The 20,174-nt window shown below is 43.4% G+C and overlaps 1 protein-coding gene across 4 annotated transcripts in view; it reads right to left on the bottom strand.

Moving 5' to 3' along the window:
* The window catches only part of SLC6A16 (solute carrier family 6 member 16), a 42,799-nt gene extending 25,313 nt beyond the window's left edge, over window positions 1–17,486 (bottom strand). For 2 of the 4 annotated variants that reach the window (XM_019014517.4, XM_055369958.2), the window contains exon 1: window positions 10,823–10,995. Coding sequence is in view for 1 of the 4 variants with exons in the window: in XM_063701519.1 (XP_063557589.1) it covers window positions 17,392–17,393 (2 nt within the window). In the remaining 3 variants the exon portion in view is untranslated. Of the gene's footprint in view, window positions 1–10,822; window positions 10,996–16,850; window positions 17,364–17,391 lie in introns of those variants that run through there. The other 2 variants (XM_063701519.1, XM_063701520.1) reach the window with 2 other exon arrangements.
* Between the last annotated feature and the right edge of the window lie 2,688 nt (window positions 17,487–20,174).

The following is a 20,174-nucleotide window of genomic DNA, read 5'->3' as shown; positions in this document are numbered from 1 at the left end:
GTGAAAATAAAAAGATCATAATGGACAAAGAAATCCAATTGAAGAAGCTCTCATCGGCGAAATCTGGACAAACCAGAACATCAAAATAAAGAATAGTAACAGATGAGAACCAACAGACTAAAACAAGAATCCATGAATCCACAGGGATACAACTCAGGAAAAGGAAAACCTCTTCCTTATAGTAGAATACAAACTAATAAATGTACAAGGAACGATGAATTAGAAGGTCACTGCTTATCATAAACTAATCAAGTTGTACACATGAAATATGTACAGTTCTTTACTTGTCAATCATCCCTCAATAAAGATGTCTTTTTAACAAATCATTGTTTGGAAATTACCAGAGTAATAACTGACTCAAGCAAGAATCATCAATGTTTGCTAACACAAGATGATGAAAATTTGATGGGGACAGGATAATTGCATAGTATTACTGTATCTCCCCACAAGATATTCCCCCCAAAAAAACCCAAGAAAATAGTATCTTTAGAGTATTACACACTACCTAAACCAATAATAGTCACCTGATATCATATAACTCCTGATACAATGCATTAAGAGCACAACATCATTTCTGTGGGATTCCTGCCAAAAACATGTAACAAAACTCCAATCGTGAGGAAACATCAGAAAACAAATCTAAATTGAAGTACATTCTGTAAAATAGCTGGCCTGTGCTCAGTAAAAATGTCACAGTCAATGAAGACAAGGAAAGATGGAAGTGTTGTAAGTCTGAAATTATGTCAAAATTTTGTTAAATTGTTTAAACTTCCAAGCACCTGCCACTCCTACAATTCACCATCAAAACAAAAGGAAGTTTCTTCTAAGAAAGATAGCCACATGAACACCGATCTCCAAACTTACCCACAATCTCCCCCTACCCAACAACAACAAAAAAAATGATTTTAAAATATTACAAATATGGGGATATCTGCATCATTTCTGAAAAATAGGTTCCATCCTCATGTCAAAAACAGAGAAACTTCTGCTACATAAACAAGAAACAGGACCAAACTGTAATCACTGAGGAGTCAGTTCACATCTCTTTTTCCTGATGAAGTGGTTCAGTGTTTCAGGAAGTAAGTAAATACTTTCCCAGCAACTTATGGGAAATAAAAACAATCACTTGCCAAAGACCTTCTGCTCCAGTGAACCAATAGCTTCCAGAAGCTGTATGCCAGAGAATGCAACAGCAGGTGGGCCACTCCTCTGTTATTGGATTTATTGGAGTTATTGGTGGGTTGATGGGCGTCTCCCTGAGACAAATGATGCTTCCATAACATTAAGAGAGAAGCAGGAAATCATGCAGGGAAGAAAAGGCTGAAGAAAAAATTAGGTACAAAAATCCAGCCTTTGGGGCTGGTCATGGTGGCTCATGCCTGTAATCCTAGCCCTTTGGGAGGCTGAGGCAGGAGATGTTTTATGTAAGCTTCGTGGTAACTACAAAGCAAAAAACTCAGTAGAAATGATTCAAAGCATACCACTAGAGAAAATCAATATAATTAGTCACATTTATATAATAAAGAAGAAAAATATTATCATCTCAAGAGATATAGGAAAAACATACAATACAATAATGATTTAAGGAGAAAAACTTTTAGCAAACCAGGAATAATTTCCCTAACCTGATAAATGGTGTCTCTCAAAAAAAAAAGATTATACTTAATAGTGAACATATGCTTAAACATAGGCACATATTTAATAATGAAATGAAGAAAGCTTGCCTTTTGAAATCAAGAGCAATCAATGAAACCAGCTATCAGCACTTCCTTCCCATTGCATTAAATATTTTAGACAGCACAGTAAAGCAAGGGGAATAAAAGACAAAGATTAAACAAAACTCACTATTCACAGATGATATATCTATGTGGAAGATCCAGAATACTACAGATAAATTATTTAAATTAATAAGATAATTTAGCAAGATTGTTGGATGCAAACAGCAATAAATGAAAATTATTTATATGTCTATGCTTGCAATACATAATTAGAAAATAAAATTTTAAAATAATAATGCCACTTATAAAATAATTTTTTAAATATAGAGTAAAATCCTGGGGAGGTAATGGCAATAACAGCAACATTGTTTTAAAATCTTCCCAAATACCCACATGAAAACAAGTAGTTCTACTAGATTGCAAGCCCAAAATCCATGGATAATATTTACAATATCAAGATAAACCCCAAAAGACAAGTCTATGAGAACAAACCACAAGAGCCACAGACCTGTATAGAATCAGCATCTGTGTGGGAGGAAACAAAGGAAGCAAGAGAGCATCTGACAGACCTGGGGATGGGGGACAGGGAAACCAGCCTCTCAAAATAATCAACAGGTACTCACCAGAAATCATGGGAAGGCTATTAGAGAACAGCATCTAAAACTAGAAGATGTCTTGCCTAATCCAATAACAGTTGAGTGCATGGAGTCAACAATAGAAACTGAAGGGACCAGGGCAGACTAGATTCTATGAACTCTTAAAATTAACCAACCAGGGATCTTTTCCAACCCAGAGGCCACAATGAGGAGAAATTCCTGTGAGTAAAGCCAAATTGAGCAATACAAGAACAAGAATGATGAAGGATAGGCCAGACACAGTGGCTCATGCCTGTAATCCTAGTACTTTGGGAGGCCAAGGCAGGAGGATCACTTGAGGCCAGGAGTGCAAGATAAGCCTTGACAATGCAGTGAAAACCCATCTCTACCAAAAAAAAAAAAAAATTAAAATTAAAATTAGCCAGGCATAGTGGGACACGCCGGTGGTCCCAGCTATTTGGGAGGCTAAGTGGAGAGGATCGCTTGAGCCAGGAGTTCAAGGTTGCAGTGGGCTATGATCACACCACTGAACTCCAGCCTGAGCAACAGAGTGGGACCTCATTCTCTAAAAAACTAAAATAAAATAGGCCAGGTGCAGTGGTTCATGCCCGTAATCCCAGCACTTTGAGAAGCCAAGGCAGGAGGATCACTTGAAGTCAGGAGTTCAAGACAAGCCTGGCCAATATGGTGAAACCCCATCTCTACCAAAAAATACAAAAATTAGCCAGGCATAGTGGGACACACCTGTAGCCCCAGCTACTCGGAAGGCTGAGGTGAGATAATTACTTGAATCCAGGAGGGGGAGGTTGCAGTGAGCCAAGATTGCACCACTGCACTCCAGCTTGGGCAACAGAGTAAGACCCTATCTCAAAAATAATAACAATAATAATAAAATAAATTAATTAATTAAAAGATAATTTTAAGAAAACATAGAAATGAAGGATATACAGGATCCAGATAAAAATAGGGAGAAGAAATTTCCACTTTTGACCATGAAAGCAAAACAGTATCTGGAGTTACCTCCACAAAAACACTACAAAACTGTACAAATAGGCCAGGCGCCGTGGCTTACGCCTGTAATCCTAGCACTTTAGGAGGCCGAGGCAGGCAGATCACGAGGTCAGGAGATCAAGACCATCCTGGCTAACATGGTGAAACCCCATCTCTACTAAAAATACAAAAAATTAGCCGGGCATGGTGGCGGGCGCCTGTAGTCCCAGCTACTCGGGAGGCTGTGGCAGGAGAATGGTGTGAACCCAGGAGGTGGGGCTTGCAGTGAGCAGAGATCACGCCACTGCACTCCAGCCAGGGCAACACAGCGAGACTCCGTCTCAAAAAAAAAAAACTGTACAAATAATTAAAACAACCATTTTCACATATTAAACAAAGGCAGTACAGCATTGCAATCTCTAAAAAAAGGCCAGAAAACAAGGTAACTAATTGCACGATTGCCCCATTTTTCTGCTACTAATTTCCAAACTTTGGCACAGGAGGAAGAATACAAACAGAGCCTGGCAGTCTCAGCACTTGAGGAGGCAAAAGTCAGTTCAGGAAGGCTTAGGTGACTAGAATTAGCTGGGTTAAGTACTCAACAGAAGGGAGCCACAGAGAAAGAGCTCTAGGAATCTGGATAAAGCACCTTCGAGCCATTAGCTAAATATCAACCTGCACGTGTATAGTATGAAACCTCATAAGAACAGGCAAAGAATAAATTCCAAGGAAAGAAAAGTACTGGGGAACTACAGGTAAAACAATTCCTAGAACTTGGAGAAGAACAAGAATTACTCAAGTTTCCATCAGCCAGTGTGGAGAGACTTTACTGAATACTTGGAACATTTAAGGTGGCATAAACTAGCTCTAGTTCTAGTAGTAGGACTACTTTAGACCTGAAAAAAAAAAAGTCTTAAAAGCAACCATTAAACAGCCAAAACTGATCTTCAAGTAACTTAACTGCCTGTCACAACAAAGGCCAACATTCCTTAAGATAATACAGACAAAACTAGCATTGAACAACAAAAAATTCATAATGTCAACCATCTAGTCAAAAATTACTAGACATGCAAAGAAGCAGGTAAAGTGACCCATAATCAGACAACAAAAACAGAAATGATAGACTAATGGAATTAACACACCATAACACTAAAATAGCTGTTACAAATATGCTTAATATGGTCAAGGACTTAAAAGGAAAACATGAACAGAATGAGGAATATAAGATAGCTAGATAGCTAGCTAGCTAGACAGACAAATAGATATTTTCTCTTTTGAGACAGAGTCTCACTCTGTTGCCCACACTGATCTCAGCTCACTGCAGCCTCTGCCTCCAAGTTTCAAGCAATTCTCCTGCCTCAGCCTCCCAAGTAGCTGGAATTACAGGTGTGCACCACCAAAACTGGCTATTTTTTTTTTATTTTTAGTAGAGACAGGGTTTTGCCATGTTGGCCAGGCTGGTCTCGAACTCCTGATCTCATGTGATCCAGCTACCATGGCCTCCCAAAGTGCTGGGATTACAGGCATGAGCCTCCATGCCTAGCCATGATATATTTTAAACATCAAATAGAACTTCTAGAGATGATACAACACCTGAAATGAAAATTTCACTGAAGATTACTGGCAGATTTTAATAAATCAGTGAACTTGAAGATATAGCAATAGAAACAATCCAAAATGAAGCACAAAGAAAAAAAAAAGACTGAAAACAATTACCAGAGCATTAGTGACTGTGAGACAATATCAAATGGCCTAAAATGTGTAACTGGAGGTCCAAAATAAAGGGAGGATGAGAAAATGAAACCAGACCAATTTTCCAACAAGCCAGATGCCCACAGAACTGAAGCTTGAGAAACTTACATTTGTACAATGAGATGAACCTGCTATATGTTGACCAACTACTCTTCTTTACTCCTCCCTAATTCCTTCATATATGTGTGTGTGTATATATATATATTTGTATATACATATATATACATATACATATACATATATGTGTATATGTGTATACGTTTATACATATTTGATATATACATATACATATATATATCAAGAAAAGACTCACATAATTGAAAGGATAAAAGGACAGTTCTACAATAATAACTGGAGACTTTAATACCCCACTACGAACAATGGACAGAAGCAGCAGACAGAAGATAAGCAAGGAAATAGAGGACTTAACACAATAAGCCAACCAGATCTAACAGATGTATTCAGAACACTCTAGCCAACAGCAGCAGAATACACATCCTTCTCAAGTGCACATGGGACATTTTCCAGGATAGACCACAAATTTGTAGGCCACAAATTTCCTTTTTTTCTCAATAGAATTAGAAAGATAAATATCATACAAAATATCTTCTCCAGCCACGATAGGATGAAGTTAGAAATGAATCACAAAAGTAAAATTGAAAATTTTACAAATTTGTGGAAATTAAACAACACATTCTTAAACAACCAATGGATCAAAGAAGAAACTACAAGGGGAATTAGAAAATACTTACAGATAAATGAAAATGAAAACACACATACTAAAATTTATGGGAGGCAACAAAAGCAATGCCAAGGGGGAAATTTATGACTATCAATGGTTACATTAAAAAACAAAAAAGAGGCCGGATGCAGTGGCTCACGCCTGTAATCCCAGCACTTTGGGAGGCTAAGGTGGGTGGATCATTTGAGGTCAGGAGTTCAAGACCAGCTTGACCTACATAGTGAAACCCCATCTCTATTAAAATACAAAAATTAGCTAGGCATGGTGGTGGGCACCTGTAATCCCAGCTACTCAGGAGGCTGAGGCAGGAGAATCGCTTGAACCTAGGAGGCGGAGGTTGCAGTGAGCCGAGATCACACCACTGCACTCCAGCCTGGGCAACAGGGCAAGACTCCCTCAAAAAACAAACAAACAAACAAACAAACAAACAAAAACCAGATCTTGAATCAATAACTTAACTCTAAAACTTAAGAAACTAGAAAAGCAAACTAAACCCAAAGCTAGCAGAAGAAAATAAAAATTAAAGCAGAAATGAATAGAGAATAGAAAAACAATAGAGAAGCCAAAAGTTGTTTCTTTAAAAATATCAACAAAATTGACGAACCTTTAACTAGATGTACTAAGAAAAAAAGAGAAGATTCAAATGATTAAAATCAGAAATGAAAATGGGGACATTATTACCAATTCTACAGAAATAGAAGGATTATAAGAGAGTACTATGAACTTATGAACAACTGTACACCAATAAACTGGATAACCTAGATTAAATGGACAAATTCCTAGAAATACAAATCTACTAAGACTAAATCACAAATAGAAAATCTGAATAGATCTATAACTAGTAAGGAGATTGAATTGGTAATCAAAAATCTCTCAACAAAGAAAAGCTCTGGACCTGATGGCTTCATGGGTGAATTCTACTAAACCTTTAATGAATTAATATCAATCCTTCTCAAACTTTTCCAAAAAATTGGAGAGGAGGGAACACTTCCTCATTCATCCTATAAGGCCAACATTACCCTAATACCAGAGCCATGCAAAGACATTATAAGAAAAGAACACTACAGACCTATATTCATTATGAACTTTGATGCAAAAATCCTCAAAAAAAATACTACCAAACTTAATTCAGCAGCATATTAAAAGGATTATATACCATGACCAAGTGGGATTTATTCCTGGAATGCAAGGATGGTTCTGCATACAAAAATCAATCAATATAATATACCACATTAACAAAATGAAAGAAAAATAATGATTCTCTCAGCTGATGCAGAAAAAACATTTGACAAAACTCAATACCCTTTCATGATTTAAAAAAAAAAAAAACTCAACAATCTAGGAGTTAAAGGAAAATACGGCTGGGCATGGTGACTCATGCCTGTAATCCCAACACTTTGGGAGGCCTGATGACCACTTGAACCCAGGAGTTCAAGACCAGCCTGGGGCCAGGTGCAGTGGCTCACATCTGTAATCCCAGCACTTTGGGAGGCCGAGGCGGGTGGATCACCTGAGGTCAGGAGTTGAAGACCAGCCTGGCTAACATGGTGAAACCTGATCTCTACTAAAAATACAAAAATTAGTCAGATGTGGTGGTGTGCACCTGTAGTCACAGCTACTTGGGAGGCTAAGGCTGGAGAATCGCTTGAACCTGGGAGGCAGAGGTTGCAGTGAGCCAAGATCATACCACTGCACTCCAGCCTGGGTGACAGAGCAAGACTCCATCTCAAAAACAAACAAACAAACAAACAAACAAAATTTAAATTACCTGGGTGTGTTGATGTACTTCTGTAGTCCTAGCTACTCATGAGGCTGAGATGGGAGAATTACTTCAGCCCAGGAGGTCAACGCTACAGTGAGCCATGATGACACCACTACACTCCAGCCTGGGTCACAAAGTGACACCATATCTCAGCAAAAAAAAAAAAAAGGAAAATATCCCAACGTAATAGCCATATACGAAAAACTCACAGCAAATGTCATACTTAATGATAAAAGACTGCAAGCTTTTCCTCTAGGATTAGAAACAAGCGTAGAATGTCTAATTTTGCCACTTTTATTCAATATAGTACTGGAAGTCCTAGCCAGAGAAATTAGGCAAAAATATAAATAAATAAAAGGAAACCAAACTAGAAAGATTATATGATCTTATATGTAGAAAATCCTAAAATTTTCACCAAAAAAATTTTTGAGCTAATAAATGAATTCAGCAAAGTAGCAGGATACAAAGTCAACAATCAAAACTCAGCTGCATTTTTATACACTAACAATGAACAATCTGAAAAGAAAATTATGAAAACAATTCCATTTGTAATAGCATCAGAAAGAATAAAATACTTAAGAATTAACTTGGCTGGGCACGGTGGCTCAAGCCTGTAATCCCAGCACTTTGGGAGGCCAAAGTGGGCAGATCACCTGAGGTCAGGAGTTCGAGACCAGCCTGACCAACATGGAGAAACCCCATTTCCATTACCAAGTTACCCAGGCATGGTGGCACATGCCTGTAATCCCAGCTACTCAGGAGGCTGAGGCAGGAGAATCACTTGAACCTGGGAGGCAGAGGTTGCAGTGAGCCGAGATTGCACCATTGCACTCCAACCTGGGCAACAAGAGCGAAACTCCATCTCAAAAAAAAAAAAAAAAAAGAATTAACCAAGAAGGTGAAAGACATGTACAAAGAAAACTACAAAACATTGCTGAAAAAAATTAGAGGAGACATAAATAAATGGAAAAATATCCCATGTTCATGGGTTGGAAGACAACACTGTTAAGATGTCAGTATTACCCAAAGCAATCTACAGAATTAGTAGCTTTTTTTTTTTTTTTTTTTTGCAGAAATAGAAAAACACGTCCTAAAACTAACATGAAATCTCAAGGGACCCTGAACAGCCAAAATAATCTTGAAAAAGAAGAAAAACGCTGGTGTACTCACATTTCCTGATTTCAAAACATATTACAAAGCTATAGTAATCAAAATAGTGTGTTATTCACATAAAGAAAGATAGAGACCAAGGGAACAGAATAGAGGGCCCAGAAACAACGTATGGAAAAATGATTTTTTACAAGGGTGCCAAGACTACTCAATGAGTAAAGGACAGTCTTTTCAACAAATGGTGCTGGGAAAACTGGATTATGTACAGGCAAAAGAGTAAAGATGGACTCTTACCTAACACCACATACAAATACACAAAATAAATCAAAGACCTAAATGTAACACTTAAAATTATAAAATTCTTAGAATAAAACATACGACAAAAGCTTCACGATAGTGGATCTGCAATGAATTCTTGGATATGACACCAAAGGCAAAAGCAACAAAAGAAGAAACAGACAAACAGGATTTCATTAAAATGTTTTAAATTTGTGCATCAAGAGACACTATCAAAGGGGTGAAAAGATAACCCACAGAATGGGAGGAAATATCTGAAAATCATATGTATAATAAGAGATTAATATTCAGAATATATAGAGAACTCGTAAAACTCAACAACAAAGAAACAAACAACACAATTCAAAAATGGGCAAAAGACTTAAATAGACATTTCTCCAAGGAAGATATACCAATCTCCAAGAAGTACATGAAAAGATGTTCAATGTCACTAATCATTAAGGAAATGCAAATGAAAACTACAATGAGATAATACCTCACATCCATTAGGATGGCTAATATAAAAAGGCAGAAAATAAGAAGTGTTGGTGAGGATGTGGAGAAATTGGAATCCTTGTGCCTTGCTGGTCAGAATGTAAAATGGTGCAACCACCATGGAAAACACTATGGTGGTTCCTCAAAAACTTAAAAATAGAATTACCGTATGATCCAGCAATTCCACTTCTGGGTATACACCCAAAATAAGTGAAAACCAAGCCTGCAGTGGCTCAGCCTGTAATCCCAGCTCTTTGAAAGGCTGAGGTGGAAGGATTGCTTGAGCCCAGAAGTTCGAGGCTGTAGTGAGAGGTGATCATGCCACTGGACTCCAGCCTGGGAGACAGAGAGAGACCCTGTCTCTTAAAAATAATAATAATAGGCTGGGCACGGGGATTCACACCTGTAATCTCAGCACTTTAGGAAGCTGAGGCGGGTGGATCGGCTGAGGTCAGGAGATCGAGACCAGCCAGGCCAACACAGTGAAACCCCGTCTCTACTAAAAATACAAAAAATTAGCTGGGGGTGGTGGCGCACACCTATAGTCCCAGCTACTCGGGAGGCTGAGGCAGGAGAATCGCTTGAACCTGGGAAGCAGAGGTTGCAGTGAGCTGAGATCGTGCCACTGCACTCCAGCCTGGGTGACAGAGTGAGACTCCATCTCAAAAAAATAAATAAATAAAAAATAATAGATTCATGTTTCTTAAACACATTCTAGAACAGTTGTCCTTAAAAGCAAGCTTTACGGAAGGGAGAGAACTGAGTTTTGGCCAACTGGCCACTTCCAACACCCATAAAGCCCCTTGAGCCCCAGGCGGACTCCTCTTCCCATATGGGTACAACCCTCCATGGTGCCCCTACACCGTCATCCCAAGCAACTCCTAGGCTCATGCCCTGTGGGGAGTGCTCAGGATCCCCCAGAAATGCCCATTCCCCTCACATTACCTCCTTCCCTGGAACTATAACCTCCAGAAAAGGAAAATAAGGAGCTGGTGTCCCATTTCTGCAAAAAGCAGAAAATAACTGCCCTAACAGACCAGTGATGGGGCTAGACCTGGGTTTCTGCCACTCGGGCACTTGACACTGATGGCTTTCCCCAAAGGCAGGGACTGATGGCCGAATCCTGTCAAGGAATTGGCTCAAACTCGGACTGGATGAGTGAGGAGAGCCGAAGACAGTTTCCTGTGTCCTACGTGGGGGGTAAAGGAGGGACCCCTTTGATCCCTCAGCTCCACAGAGCCCAGGGCAACCAGGAGGCTCCCAGCCAGTTACCTGTCACCCGTCAGTGGAGCCCAGTGGGCCCGGGCCTCGAAAATGGCGCCCAGCCCCACACACCCCAGATCTGGGAACATTTTAGGGCTCCCTGGGCCGTGACCCTCACCCTAGCCCCAAGGCTTCTGCCAGGTTCTTCAGTCCAGCCAGTCGGACAAAAATGAGGGTGAAGAAGCCCCAGCTGAGAAGCCTAGCAATCTCCTCAGGCCCCTTCAGGCGTCGACAGATCGGTTTGGGCGACACCCCTCGATCTGCCCGGCGCGCGGCCTTTCCCGCCGATTCTCTGCGCATGCGCCGCCGCGCCCCTCACTCTTTCCCTACAGCTGTAGCACACACTGTAACCACTCCGCCCTCCCCAACTCCCTGCTCTCTCCCCACACGCACGCACGTGTGCACATCCTCTGACTGCTCACGCGCCACTCCCTTCCCCACCCCACCCCATCCCATCCCATCCCCGACACCCACGATGCCACGCTTCAGGCGGGGCTCTAAGACAAGGCCCTTCTCTGGCACATGCACTTTGCTTCCACTTCATGTAAGGAAGAAGAGGGTAGGAAGTGGGAGAATCGTCTCATTCATTCCTTCTAGCCTTCAAACCTTTCGCATTTACTTAAAGATCGCCTACTAGAAACCAAACCTTAAATATGCGTCCAACAAGGCAGACAGGGACGTTGCCTTAAGAGAGCTCAGAAGCCTACTAGGGTTGCAGACAAGAATTAAAAACTCAAAGATTTACTTAGGTCATCCGTTCTCATACTTTCCGGTCTCTTAAGAATTATTAAGGACTCCAGTAATTTGAGTTACATTTATATGGGTTGTATGTTTATGTGAGTTGTATCTATCAATATTAAAATAAATTTCTAAAATAGTCATTGTTTAAAAATTCATTATGTGTCAAAATAACATTTTTATTTAAAATAACTATAATTTCTACTCCAAAAGAAATTTTGGCGCTGGGCACGGTGGCTGACGCCTGTAATCCCAGCACTTTGGGAGGCCGAGGCGGGTGGATCACGAGGTCAGGAGTGCGAGACTAGCTTGGCCAACATGATGAAACCCCGTCTCTACTAAAAGTCAAAAAAAAAAAAAATTAGCCGGGCGTGGTGGCGCACACCTGTAGTCCCAGCTACTCGGGAGCCTGAGGCAGGAGAATCATTGGAACCCAGGAGGCAGAGGTTGCAGTGAGCCGAGATTTTGCCACTGCACTCCAGCCTAGACAACAGAGCAAGACCCCGTCTCAAAAAAAAAAAGAAAAAATTTGGGGAGAAGAGTGGCATCATTTTACATTTTTGCAAATCTCTCTAATGTCTGGCTTCACAGAAGACAGCTGGATTCTCATATCTGCTTCTGCGCTGAGTGTGTGAAAATAGCTCATGTCTTGCAGCTTCTGGCAAACATCACTATACTCAAAGAGGAAATGAAAGTGAAAGGCAAATAATAGCTTAGTAGTATTATGAAAATAATGTTCACCTCATGGACCCCCAAAAGTGTTTCAAGGGCCCCCAGGAGTCCCTGAGCCACACTTTGAGAATCGAAGGCTTAAATTGTTATGATTGAACAAAGAGATGAAGAGGAAATTTTGGGGGTGCTGTAAGAATTCATCACAATCTTTGGGAATCATTCAATCCTTCAACGCGTATTTATCGAGAGTCTACTAAATGCTAGGAACTGGGAATAGTGTAGAGAACAAAACAGACCCCATTCCTGCCCTCGTTTCGCTTCACACAACAAGAAAACAGATATATGATGAATCTCAAATAATTACATGATTATAAATTGTATTAAGTGCTATGACAGGCCAGGCATGGTGGCTCACGCCTGTAATCCCAACACTTTGGGAGGCAAAGGTGGGCAGATCACATGAGGCCAGGAGTTCAAGACCAGCCTGGCCAACATGGTGAAACCCCATCTCTACTAAAAATACAGAAATGAGCCAGGTGTGGTGGTGCACGCCTGTAATCCCAGCTATTCGGGTGGCTGAGGCACAAGAATCATTTAAAACCATGAGGCAGAAGTTGCAGTAAGCCAAGATCACACTACTACACTCCAGCCTGGGTGATGGGGTAAGACCCTGTCTCAAGGAAAAAAAAAAAAGTGCTGCAACAGAAAAGGGCCACAGACCTATTTATTTCTATCGAACTTTTTTTTTTTTTTGAGACAATCTCACTTTGTCACCCAGGCTGAAGTGCAGTGGCATAATCTCAGCTCACTGCAACCTCTGCCTCCCGGGTTCAAGCAATTCTCCCCGCCTCAGCCTTCCGAGTAGCTGGGGTTGCAGGTGCCTGCCATTATGCCTGGTTAATTTTCATATTTTTAGTAGAGTCAGGGTTTAGTAGAGTCAGCCTGCCATGTTGGCCAGGCTGGTCTTGAACTCCTGACCTCAGGTGATCCGCCCGCCTGGGTCTCCCAAAGTGCTGGGATTACAGGCGTGAGCCACTGCGCCCGGCCCATAGACCTAATTTAGAAGGAGGATTTCTTTAAGGAAATAACACTGGAGCTGAGGCTTAAAGGATGATTTGCTAGGTGAAAAATGTGTGTGAACATCTCAAGCCTTGAGGCTGTGCAAAGGCCCTGAGGCAGGGCAAACTGTGTGTTCAAGGCACCAGGAAAAGTCTCAGTCGGTCAATAAATATTTATTGAATGATGTGCCCCACACTGTCCTAGACCCCTGGGATATAGTTATGAAAAAGATTTTACATTCCAGTTGCACAAAGAAAGTAAATGCCTAAATAGAAAGAATTTCAGAGAGTAAGAGTGCTGATAGGGAGTTACTTTAGACAGGGTAGTCAAGAAGGACTCCTGGGGAAAGTGATACTTCAGCAGAGAGCTGAAGGAAGGGAGCCTTGTGAACAGCATAGGGAAGAACATTCCAGGCAAAGAAAATGGCAACAGCAAAAGCCTTGAGGCAAGAAGTACACTTGATGGGTTCTGGAAACGGCAAAGAGTCTGATATGACTGGATCCCAGTGATTGAGGAAAGGGTAGCAACAGATCAGATCAGAGCAGTGGCAGGGGCCAGAGTATCATTTGGAGGCCCTTATAGGTCATGGTCGGAATTTTTTTTTTTTTTTTTCTGGGTGAGATGAAAGCTATTTGAGGGTTCTGAGTCAAGGAGTGACTTTCATTTTAACGGCAGGCTCCCCCTGGCTTCTGGGCAGAGAATAGCATGTATGGGTGTATTCCTCTGTTTTCACACTGCTGTAAAGAACTGCTCAAGACTGGGTAATTTACAAAGAAAAGAGGTTTAATTGACTCACAGTTCAGCTTGGCTGGGGAGGCCTCAGGAAACTTACAATCATGGCAGAAGGCAAAGGGGAAAAAAGGCACCTTCTTCACAAGCAAAGGAGGGAACAGCCCCTTATAAAACCATCAGATCTCATGAGAACTCACTCACTATCACAAAAACAGCCTGAGGAAACCACCCCCATGACTCAGTTACCTCCACCTGGTCTCCCTTTGACACATGGGGATTATGAAGATTATAATTCAAGATGAGATTTTGGGTGGGGACACAGCCAAATCATATCAGTGGGCTAAAGATAGAAGCAGAGAGCCCAGTGAGGAGGAAATCTCTAGTCCAGGCAAGTGATGGTGTTGATTAGATCTGGGTAATAGCAATGGAGATGGTGAAAAGTGGTCAAATTCTGGATCTATTTCAAGAATAGAGCCGACATGATGTGTTGATGGATTGTGTGGTGGTTTTAAAATACGTCTGCAAATTCTTCAACACTTTGAAAGATAAAGTCTATTTCCCCAATCTTTGAGTGCAGGCTCTCCTTAGCGACTGGCTTCCAATGAACAGAAGTAATGGTGGGGAACTTCAGGACTAGGTCATAAAAAGCATTGCTGTTTCTTACTTGCCCATTCCCTTCAACTGATTTCTGTAAAGGAAGCCAGTCACCATACGGTGAGGACACTCAAGCAATCCGTGAAGAGATCCATATAAGAGAAGAGCTGAAATTTCCTGCCAGCAACCAGCACCAGGTGAGTGAACCATGGTGAAGTGGATCCTCCAGCCGTAGTTAAATCTCTAGATGACTACAGCCCCAGCCAACATCTTGACTGCAACCTCATAAAACACTGTGAGCAGAAATCATCCAACTAAGCTGCTCCCAGATTCCTGACCCACAAAAACTACAGTAGGTAAGAAATGTTTATTGTGGTTTTTTTTTGAGATAGAGTCCTGCTCTGTTGCCCAGGCTGCAGTGCAGTGGTGTGGTCTCAGCTCACCACAACCTCCGCCTCCTGGGTTCAAGCAATTCTCCTGCCTCAGCCTCCCGAGTAGCCGGGACTACAGCTGGGACCACGTCCAGCTGATTTTTGTATTTTTAGTAGAGACGGGGTTTCACTATGTTGGTCAGGCTGGTCTCGCACTCCTGACCTCGTAATCTGCCTGCCTCAGCCTCCCAAAGTGCTGGGATTACAGTGAGCCACCGCTCCTGGACTAAGAAATGTTTATTGTTTTAAACTGCTAAATTTGGGGTAATTTGTTACAGAGCATTAGAAAACTAATGGTGATTAGGATTTGGGGGCTGAGAGAAAGAGAGGAATCAAGAATGACTCAGCTGGGAGCGGTGGCTTGCACCTGTAGTCCCAGCACTTTGCAAGGGCGAGGTGGGAGGATTGCTTGAGGCTAGGAGTTTGATAGTAGGATACTAGCCTGGGCAACATAGCAAGGCCTTGTCTTTTTTTTTTTTTTTTTTTTTTTTGAGACAGTCTAGTCTCGCTCTGTCGCCCAGGCTGGAGTGCAGTGGTGCGATCTCCGCTCACTGCAAGCTCTACCTCCCGGGTTCACGCCATTCTCCTGCCTCAGCCTCCCGAGTAGCTGGGACTACAGGCGCCCGCCACTACGCCCGGCTAATTTTTTGTATTTTTAGTAGAGACAGGGTTTCACTGTGTTAGCCAGGATGGTCTCGATCTCCTGAACTCGTGATCCGCCTGCCTCGGCCTCCCAAAGTGCTGGGATTACAGGCGTGAGCCACTGTGCCCAGCCTGGCCTTGTCTCTTAAAGGAAAGAAAAGTGTTTTTTAATAGCCAGGTGTGGTGGCACGCATCTGTTGTCCCAGCTACTCAGGAGACTGAGTGGGAAGATCACTTGAGCCCAGGAGATTGAGGCTGCAATGAGTCATGATTGTGCCAGTGCACTCCCGCTTGCGTGACAGAGCAAGACCTCAAAAAAAAAAAAAAAAAGACTCCAAAACTTTGGGCCTGAAGAATTGGAAGATGGAGTGACAATTTAGTGAAAAGGAAAGTACTGGAGTGAGCAGGAGGTGGGAGGGAATCAATAGTTTCGTTTTGGGCGTGTTAAGTTTGAGATGTCAATTATACAGCCAAAGGCAGAGGTTAAGTTGTCCTTCACTGCAAGGAGACGTGGGAAATGAATCTTCCTGAGTCCGCAGTTCAGGGGAAAGTTGGAGGCTAGGCATATAAATTGGTAAGTCAACAGTATTATAGATTGCGATGAACACTATGGCACTGCATGATATCATCTCGTGAGTGAGTGTAGCTAGAAAGGGCTAGGACTCCCCAAATTTTAGAAGCTAGAAAAAGGACGATCCACTGAAGATTGAGGAGAACCAGCCAGTAAAGAAGGAAGGAAGAAAAGCAAGAGGGAATTTGCCAGTAAAGGAGGAGGGGATCAGGTGAATTCAATGGGTAGAATTGCTGTTCTCAAACGTTAGTGCACATCAGTCACCAGGAAGGCTTGTTAAAACACAGACTGCCAGGCCAGGTGCAGTGGCTTGCCTGTAATCCCAGGACTTTGGGAGGCCAAGGTGGGCGGATCACCTGAGGTCAGGAGTTCAAGACCAGCCTGGCCAACATGGTGAAACCCTGTCTCTACTAAAAATACAAAAATTAGCTGGGCATGATGGTGGGTGTCTGTAATCCCAGCTACTCAGGAGGCTGAGGCGGGAGAATCGCTTGAACCCGGGAGGCAGAGGTTGCAGTGAGCCGAGGTTGTGCCGTTGCACTCCAGCCTGGGCAATAGAGTGAGACAAAAAAAAAAAAAAAAAAAGAAAACAGATTGCCAGGCCCGCCCCCAGAGGTTCTGACTGAGCAGGTATATTCGCTTCCCGAGACTGCTGTATAAATTACTACAAACTTAGTGGCTTAAAGAACAAAAATATATTATCTCACAGTTCTGGATGCCGAAAGTCCGAAATTAAGGTGTCAGCACGCCACTTCCTTCAAAGGCTCAGAGGAGAATCCGTCCTTGACTCTTCAGTTTCTGGTAGCTCCTGGTGTTCCACTTTTTTTTCCCCTGTAGGGTCTTGCTCTGTCATCCAGGCTGGAGTGCAGTGGTGCAATCATGGCTCACTGCAACTTCGATCTCCCAGGCTCAAGCAGTCCTCCCACCTCAGTCTCCTGAGTAGCTGGGACTGTAGGTACATACCACAAAGCCCAGCTAATTTTTTTGTTAATTTTTGTAGACAGGGTCTCACTATGTTGCCCAGGGTGGTCTCGAACTCCTGGGCTCATGTGATCCTCCTGCCTCAGCCTCCCAAAGTGCTGGGATTACAGGCATGAGCCACCTCACCTGGCCCATAATAATGTTTTGACATATACAGTGTATGCAGTAACAGGTATTCTATTTGTAGTTGTTAGGATGTTTAAGGTTAGCTGCTTTAACAAACAACCCTAAAATCTTAGTAGCTTAATACAACAGGTTGTTACTTACATAAAGTCCAAAATGCTTTATGTAAGTCCAAGGATAATTCTCAGCTTCCTGCAGCCAGTGAGTGAAGGGAGAAAGAGTAAGGATTATGGAGGACATTTCAGGCTGAGTCTAGAAATGGGCTGTGTCCCTTCTGCACCCATTCCATTGGCCCAAGACCAGTCACATGGCCTCAACACCAGTCACATGGCCTCAACTTCACTGCAAGGAGACCTGGGAAATGAAGTCCTCCTGTGTGCCTAGGAAAGAAGAAACCAAGTTGGTGAGCATCAAAGCTGCAGTGAGCCGTGATTGCACCACTGCACTCTGCCACCTACCCTTCGACTTCTGGTTAATCATGTACTCATCTCTGAGGAGGGATCAGTGGGTGGGAAGGAGGGATTGGTGTATTAGTCTCCTATGGCTGAAACAGCAAATTACCACAGACTTACTACTTAGAACAACAGAAATGTATTCTCACATGGTTCTGTAGGCCAGAAATCCAAAATCAAGGTGTCACCTGGGCCACACTCCCTCCAGAGGCTCTGAGAGAAAATCAGTTCTTTGCATCTTCCATCTCCTGGTGGCTCCAGGAGTTCCTTGGCTTGTGGCTGTAGAACTCCAATTTCTGTGTCTACCATCACATGGTGCTCTCCTCTTCTGTGTCTTCTCCTCGGTGTGTTTCTTAGAAGGACACTTGTCAGCCGGGTGTGGTGGCTCACGCCTGTAATCCCAGAACTTTGGGAAGCTGAAGTGGATCACGAGGTCAGGAGTTCAAGACCAGCCTGGCCAAGATGGTGAAACCCCATCTCTACTAAAAATACTAAAATCAGCTGGGTGTGCTGGCAGGAGCCTGCCTGTAATCACATTTACTCGGGAGGCTGAGGCAGAGAATTGCTTGAACCTGGGAGGCGGAGGTTGCAGTGAGCCGAGATCGCACCACAGCACTCCAGCCTGGGTGACAGAGCGAGACTGTGTCTCAAAAACAAAAACAAAAAACAGACACTTGTCATCAGATTTAGGGGTCACACAGATAATGCAGTATCTTGAGATCCTTAATGTAATTATACCCGCAAAACCCTTTTTTCCAAATAAGGTCACCACAAGTTCTGGGGATTAGGACATAGACATATCTTTTTGGAGAACGCCATGCAACCCACTATAATCAGCTATAATTATTTTTGTAGAAAACGATGGGAACCTGACTTAGGATGGTGGCCTTGGAAAGAAGTGGCTGGGTTTGCAATGTACTTTAGTGGTAGAGCAGAGAGGCGTTGGTGGTGGTTAGAAACAGAAGCTGAGGGGCTGGGCACAGTGGCTTACACCTGTAATGTCAGCACTTTGGGAGGCCAAGGCAGGTGGATCACGTGAGGTCAGGAGTTCAACACCAGGCTGGCCAACATGGCGAAACCCTGTCTCTACTAAAAATACAAAAATTAGTCAGGTATGGTGGTGCACACCTGTAATCCCAGCTACTCGGGAGGCTGAGACAGGAGAATTGCTTGAACGCAGGAGGCAGAGGTTGCAGTGAGCCATAATCGTGCCACTGCACTCCAGCCTGGGCAACAGAGTGAGACTCCATCTCAAAACAAACAAACAACAACAACAACAACAACAACAACCTGGGTGTGGTGGCTCATGCCTGTAATCCCAGCACTTGGGGAGGCCGAGGTGAGTGGATCACTTGAGGTCAGGAGTTCGAGGTCAGCCTGGCCAACATGGTGAAACCCCGTCTCTACTAAAAATACAAAAATTAGCCGGGTGTAGTGGTGCATGCCTGTAATCCCAGCTACTTGGGAGAATGAGGCAGGAGAATCGCTTGAACCCAGGAGGCGGAGGTTGCAGTGAGCTGATTGCACCACTGTACTCCAGCCCTGGCGAAGAGTGAGACTCTGTCTCAACAACAACCAAAAAAATAAAAGCTGAGGGATGAGTCGGGTGGTGACTCAGCGTTTGGATACAGAACTGTGTGGCTCAGGTCTGGGTTTCAAAAAGACCCCTCTGGGGCTATGTGGGGGACAGACTGGAGGGAGAAACTAGAAGCCAGGGAGAAGCCTAGAGTCAGGGTCCAGGTAGGAGAGCAGGAGCCCAGAGCCTGCCTGAGCCCTCAGGACAGAGAAGAGGGGTGGGGTGGAGACTCAGCAGGCAGGAGGGATCTGGCTTAGAGACCGATGTGCTGTTGAAGGAGAGGGGACAAGATGGGGCTTTGACCTCATGACTAGATAGATGGTGGGGCTGCCTCAGATGAGGAAACCAGGTGAGAGAATTTGGGGACATCAGAGGAAACTGCAGAGGCCACTGGGTGTGCACCTGCAACCAGGCACTGCAGACCCAGATCTGACTGTCAGGATCCCAGGCTCAGTGCCTCCTCCTCTGGGGCCTCCGCTCCTCGGGCCCCACTGCAGAGGCAGGAAGTACCGCCTGATGCTCAGCTTCCGCTGGGGGTGTTGGCACGGCCCAGCGCCCTCCCCACTCCCAGGGACCTTCCCACCTCGAGCCTGTAGCACTTTCACTTCCCCAGGTACCCAGCCCCTGCCCCCAGCACCTGGGTGCTCCTTGGTCCAGAATAGGCTGCAGACTCTGAGAGGCACAAAAACAAGTGGGGAAGGGGGAGACAGAGAAAAGAAGACAGGCTGGGCACAGTGGCTCACGCCCATAATCCCAACACTTTAGGAGGCCAAAGCAGGAGGATCACTTGAGCCAAGAAATTTGAGACCAGCCTGGGCAACACAGTGAGACTCCCATCTCTACAAAAAATGAAGAAAATTAGCCAGGCATGGTGGTGTGCACCTGTAGTCCCAGCTACT

This window comes from Gorilla gorilla, chromosome 20 (genome assembly GCF_029281585.2).
Source record: "Gorilla gorilla gorilla isolate KB3781 chromosome 20, NHGRI_mGorGor1-v2.1_pri, whole genome shotgun sequence".
In the NCBI taxonomy this organism is placed as follows: Eukaryota; Metazoa; Chordata; class Mammalia; order Primates; family Hominidae; genus Gorilla; species Gorilla gorilla.
Note: the sequence above shows the minus strand (reverse complement) of the source record. Positions and strands in the feature narration are given on the sequence as shown.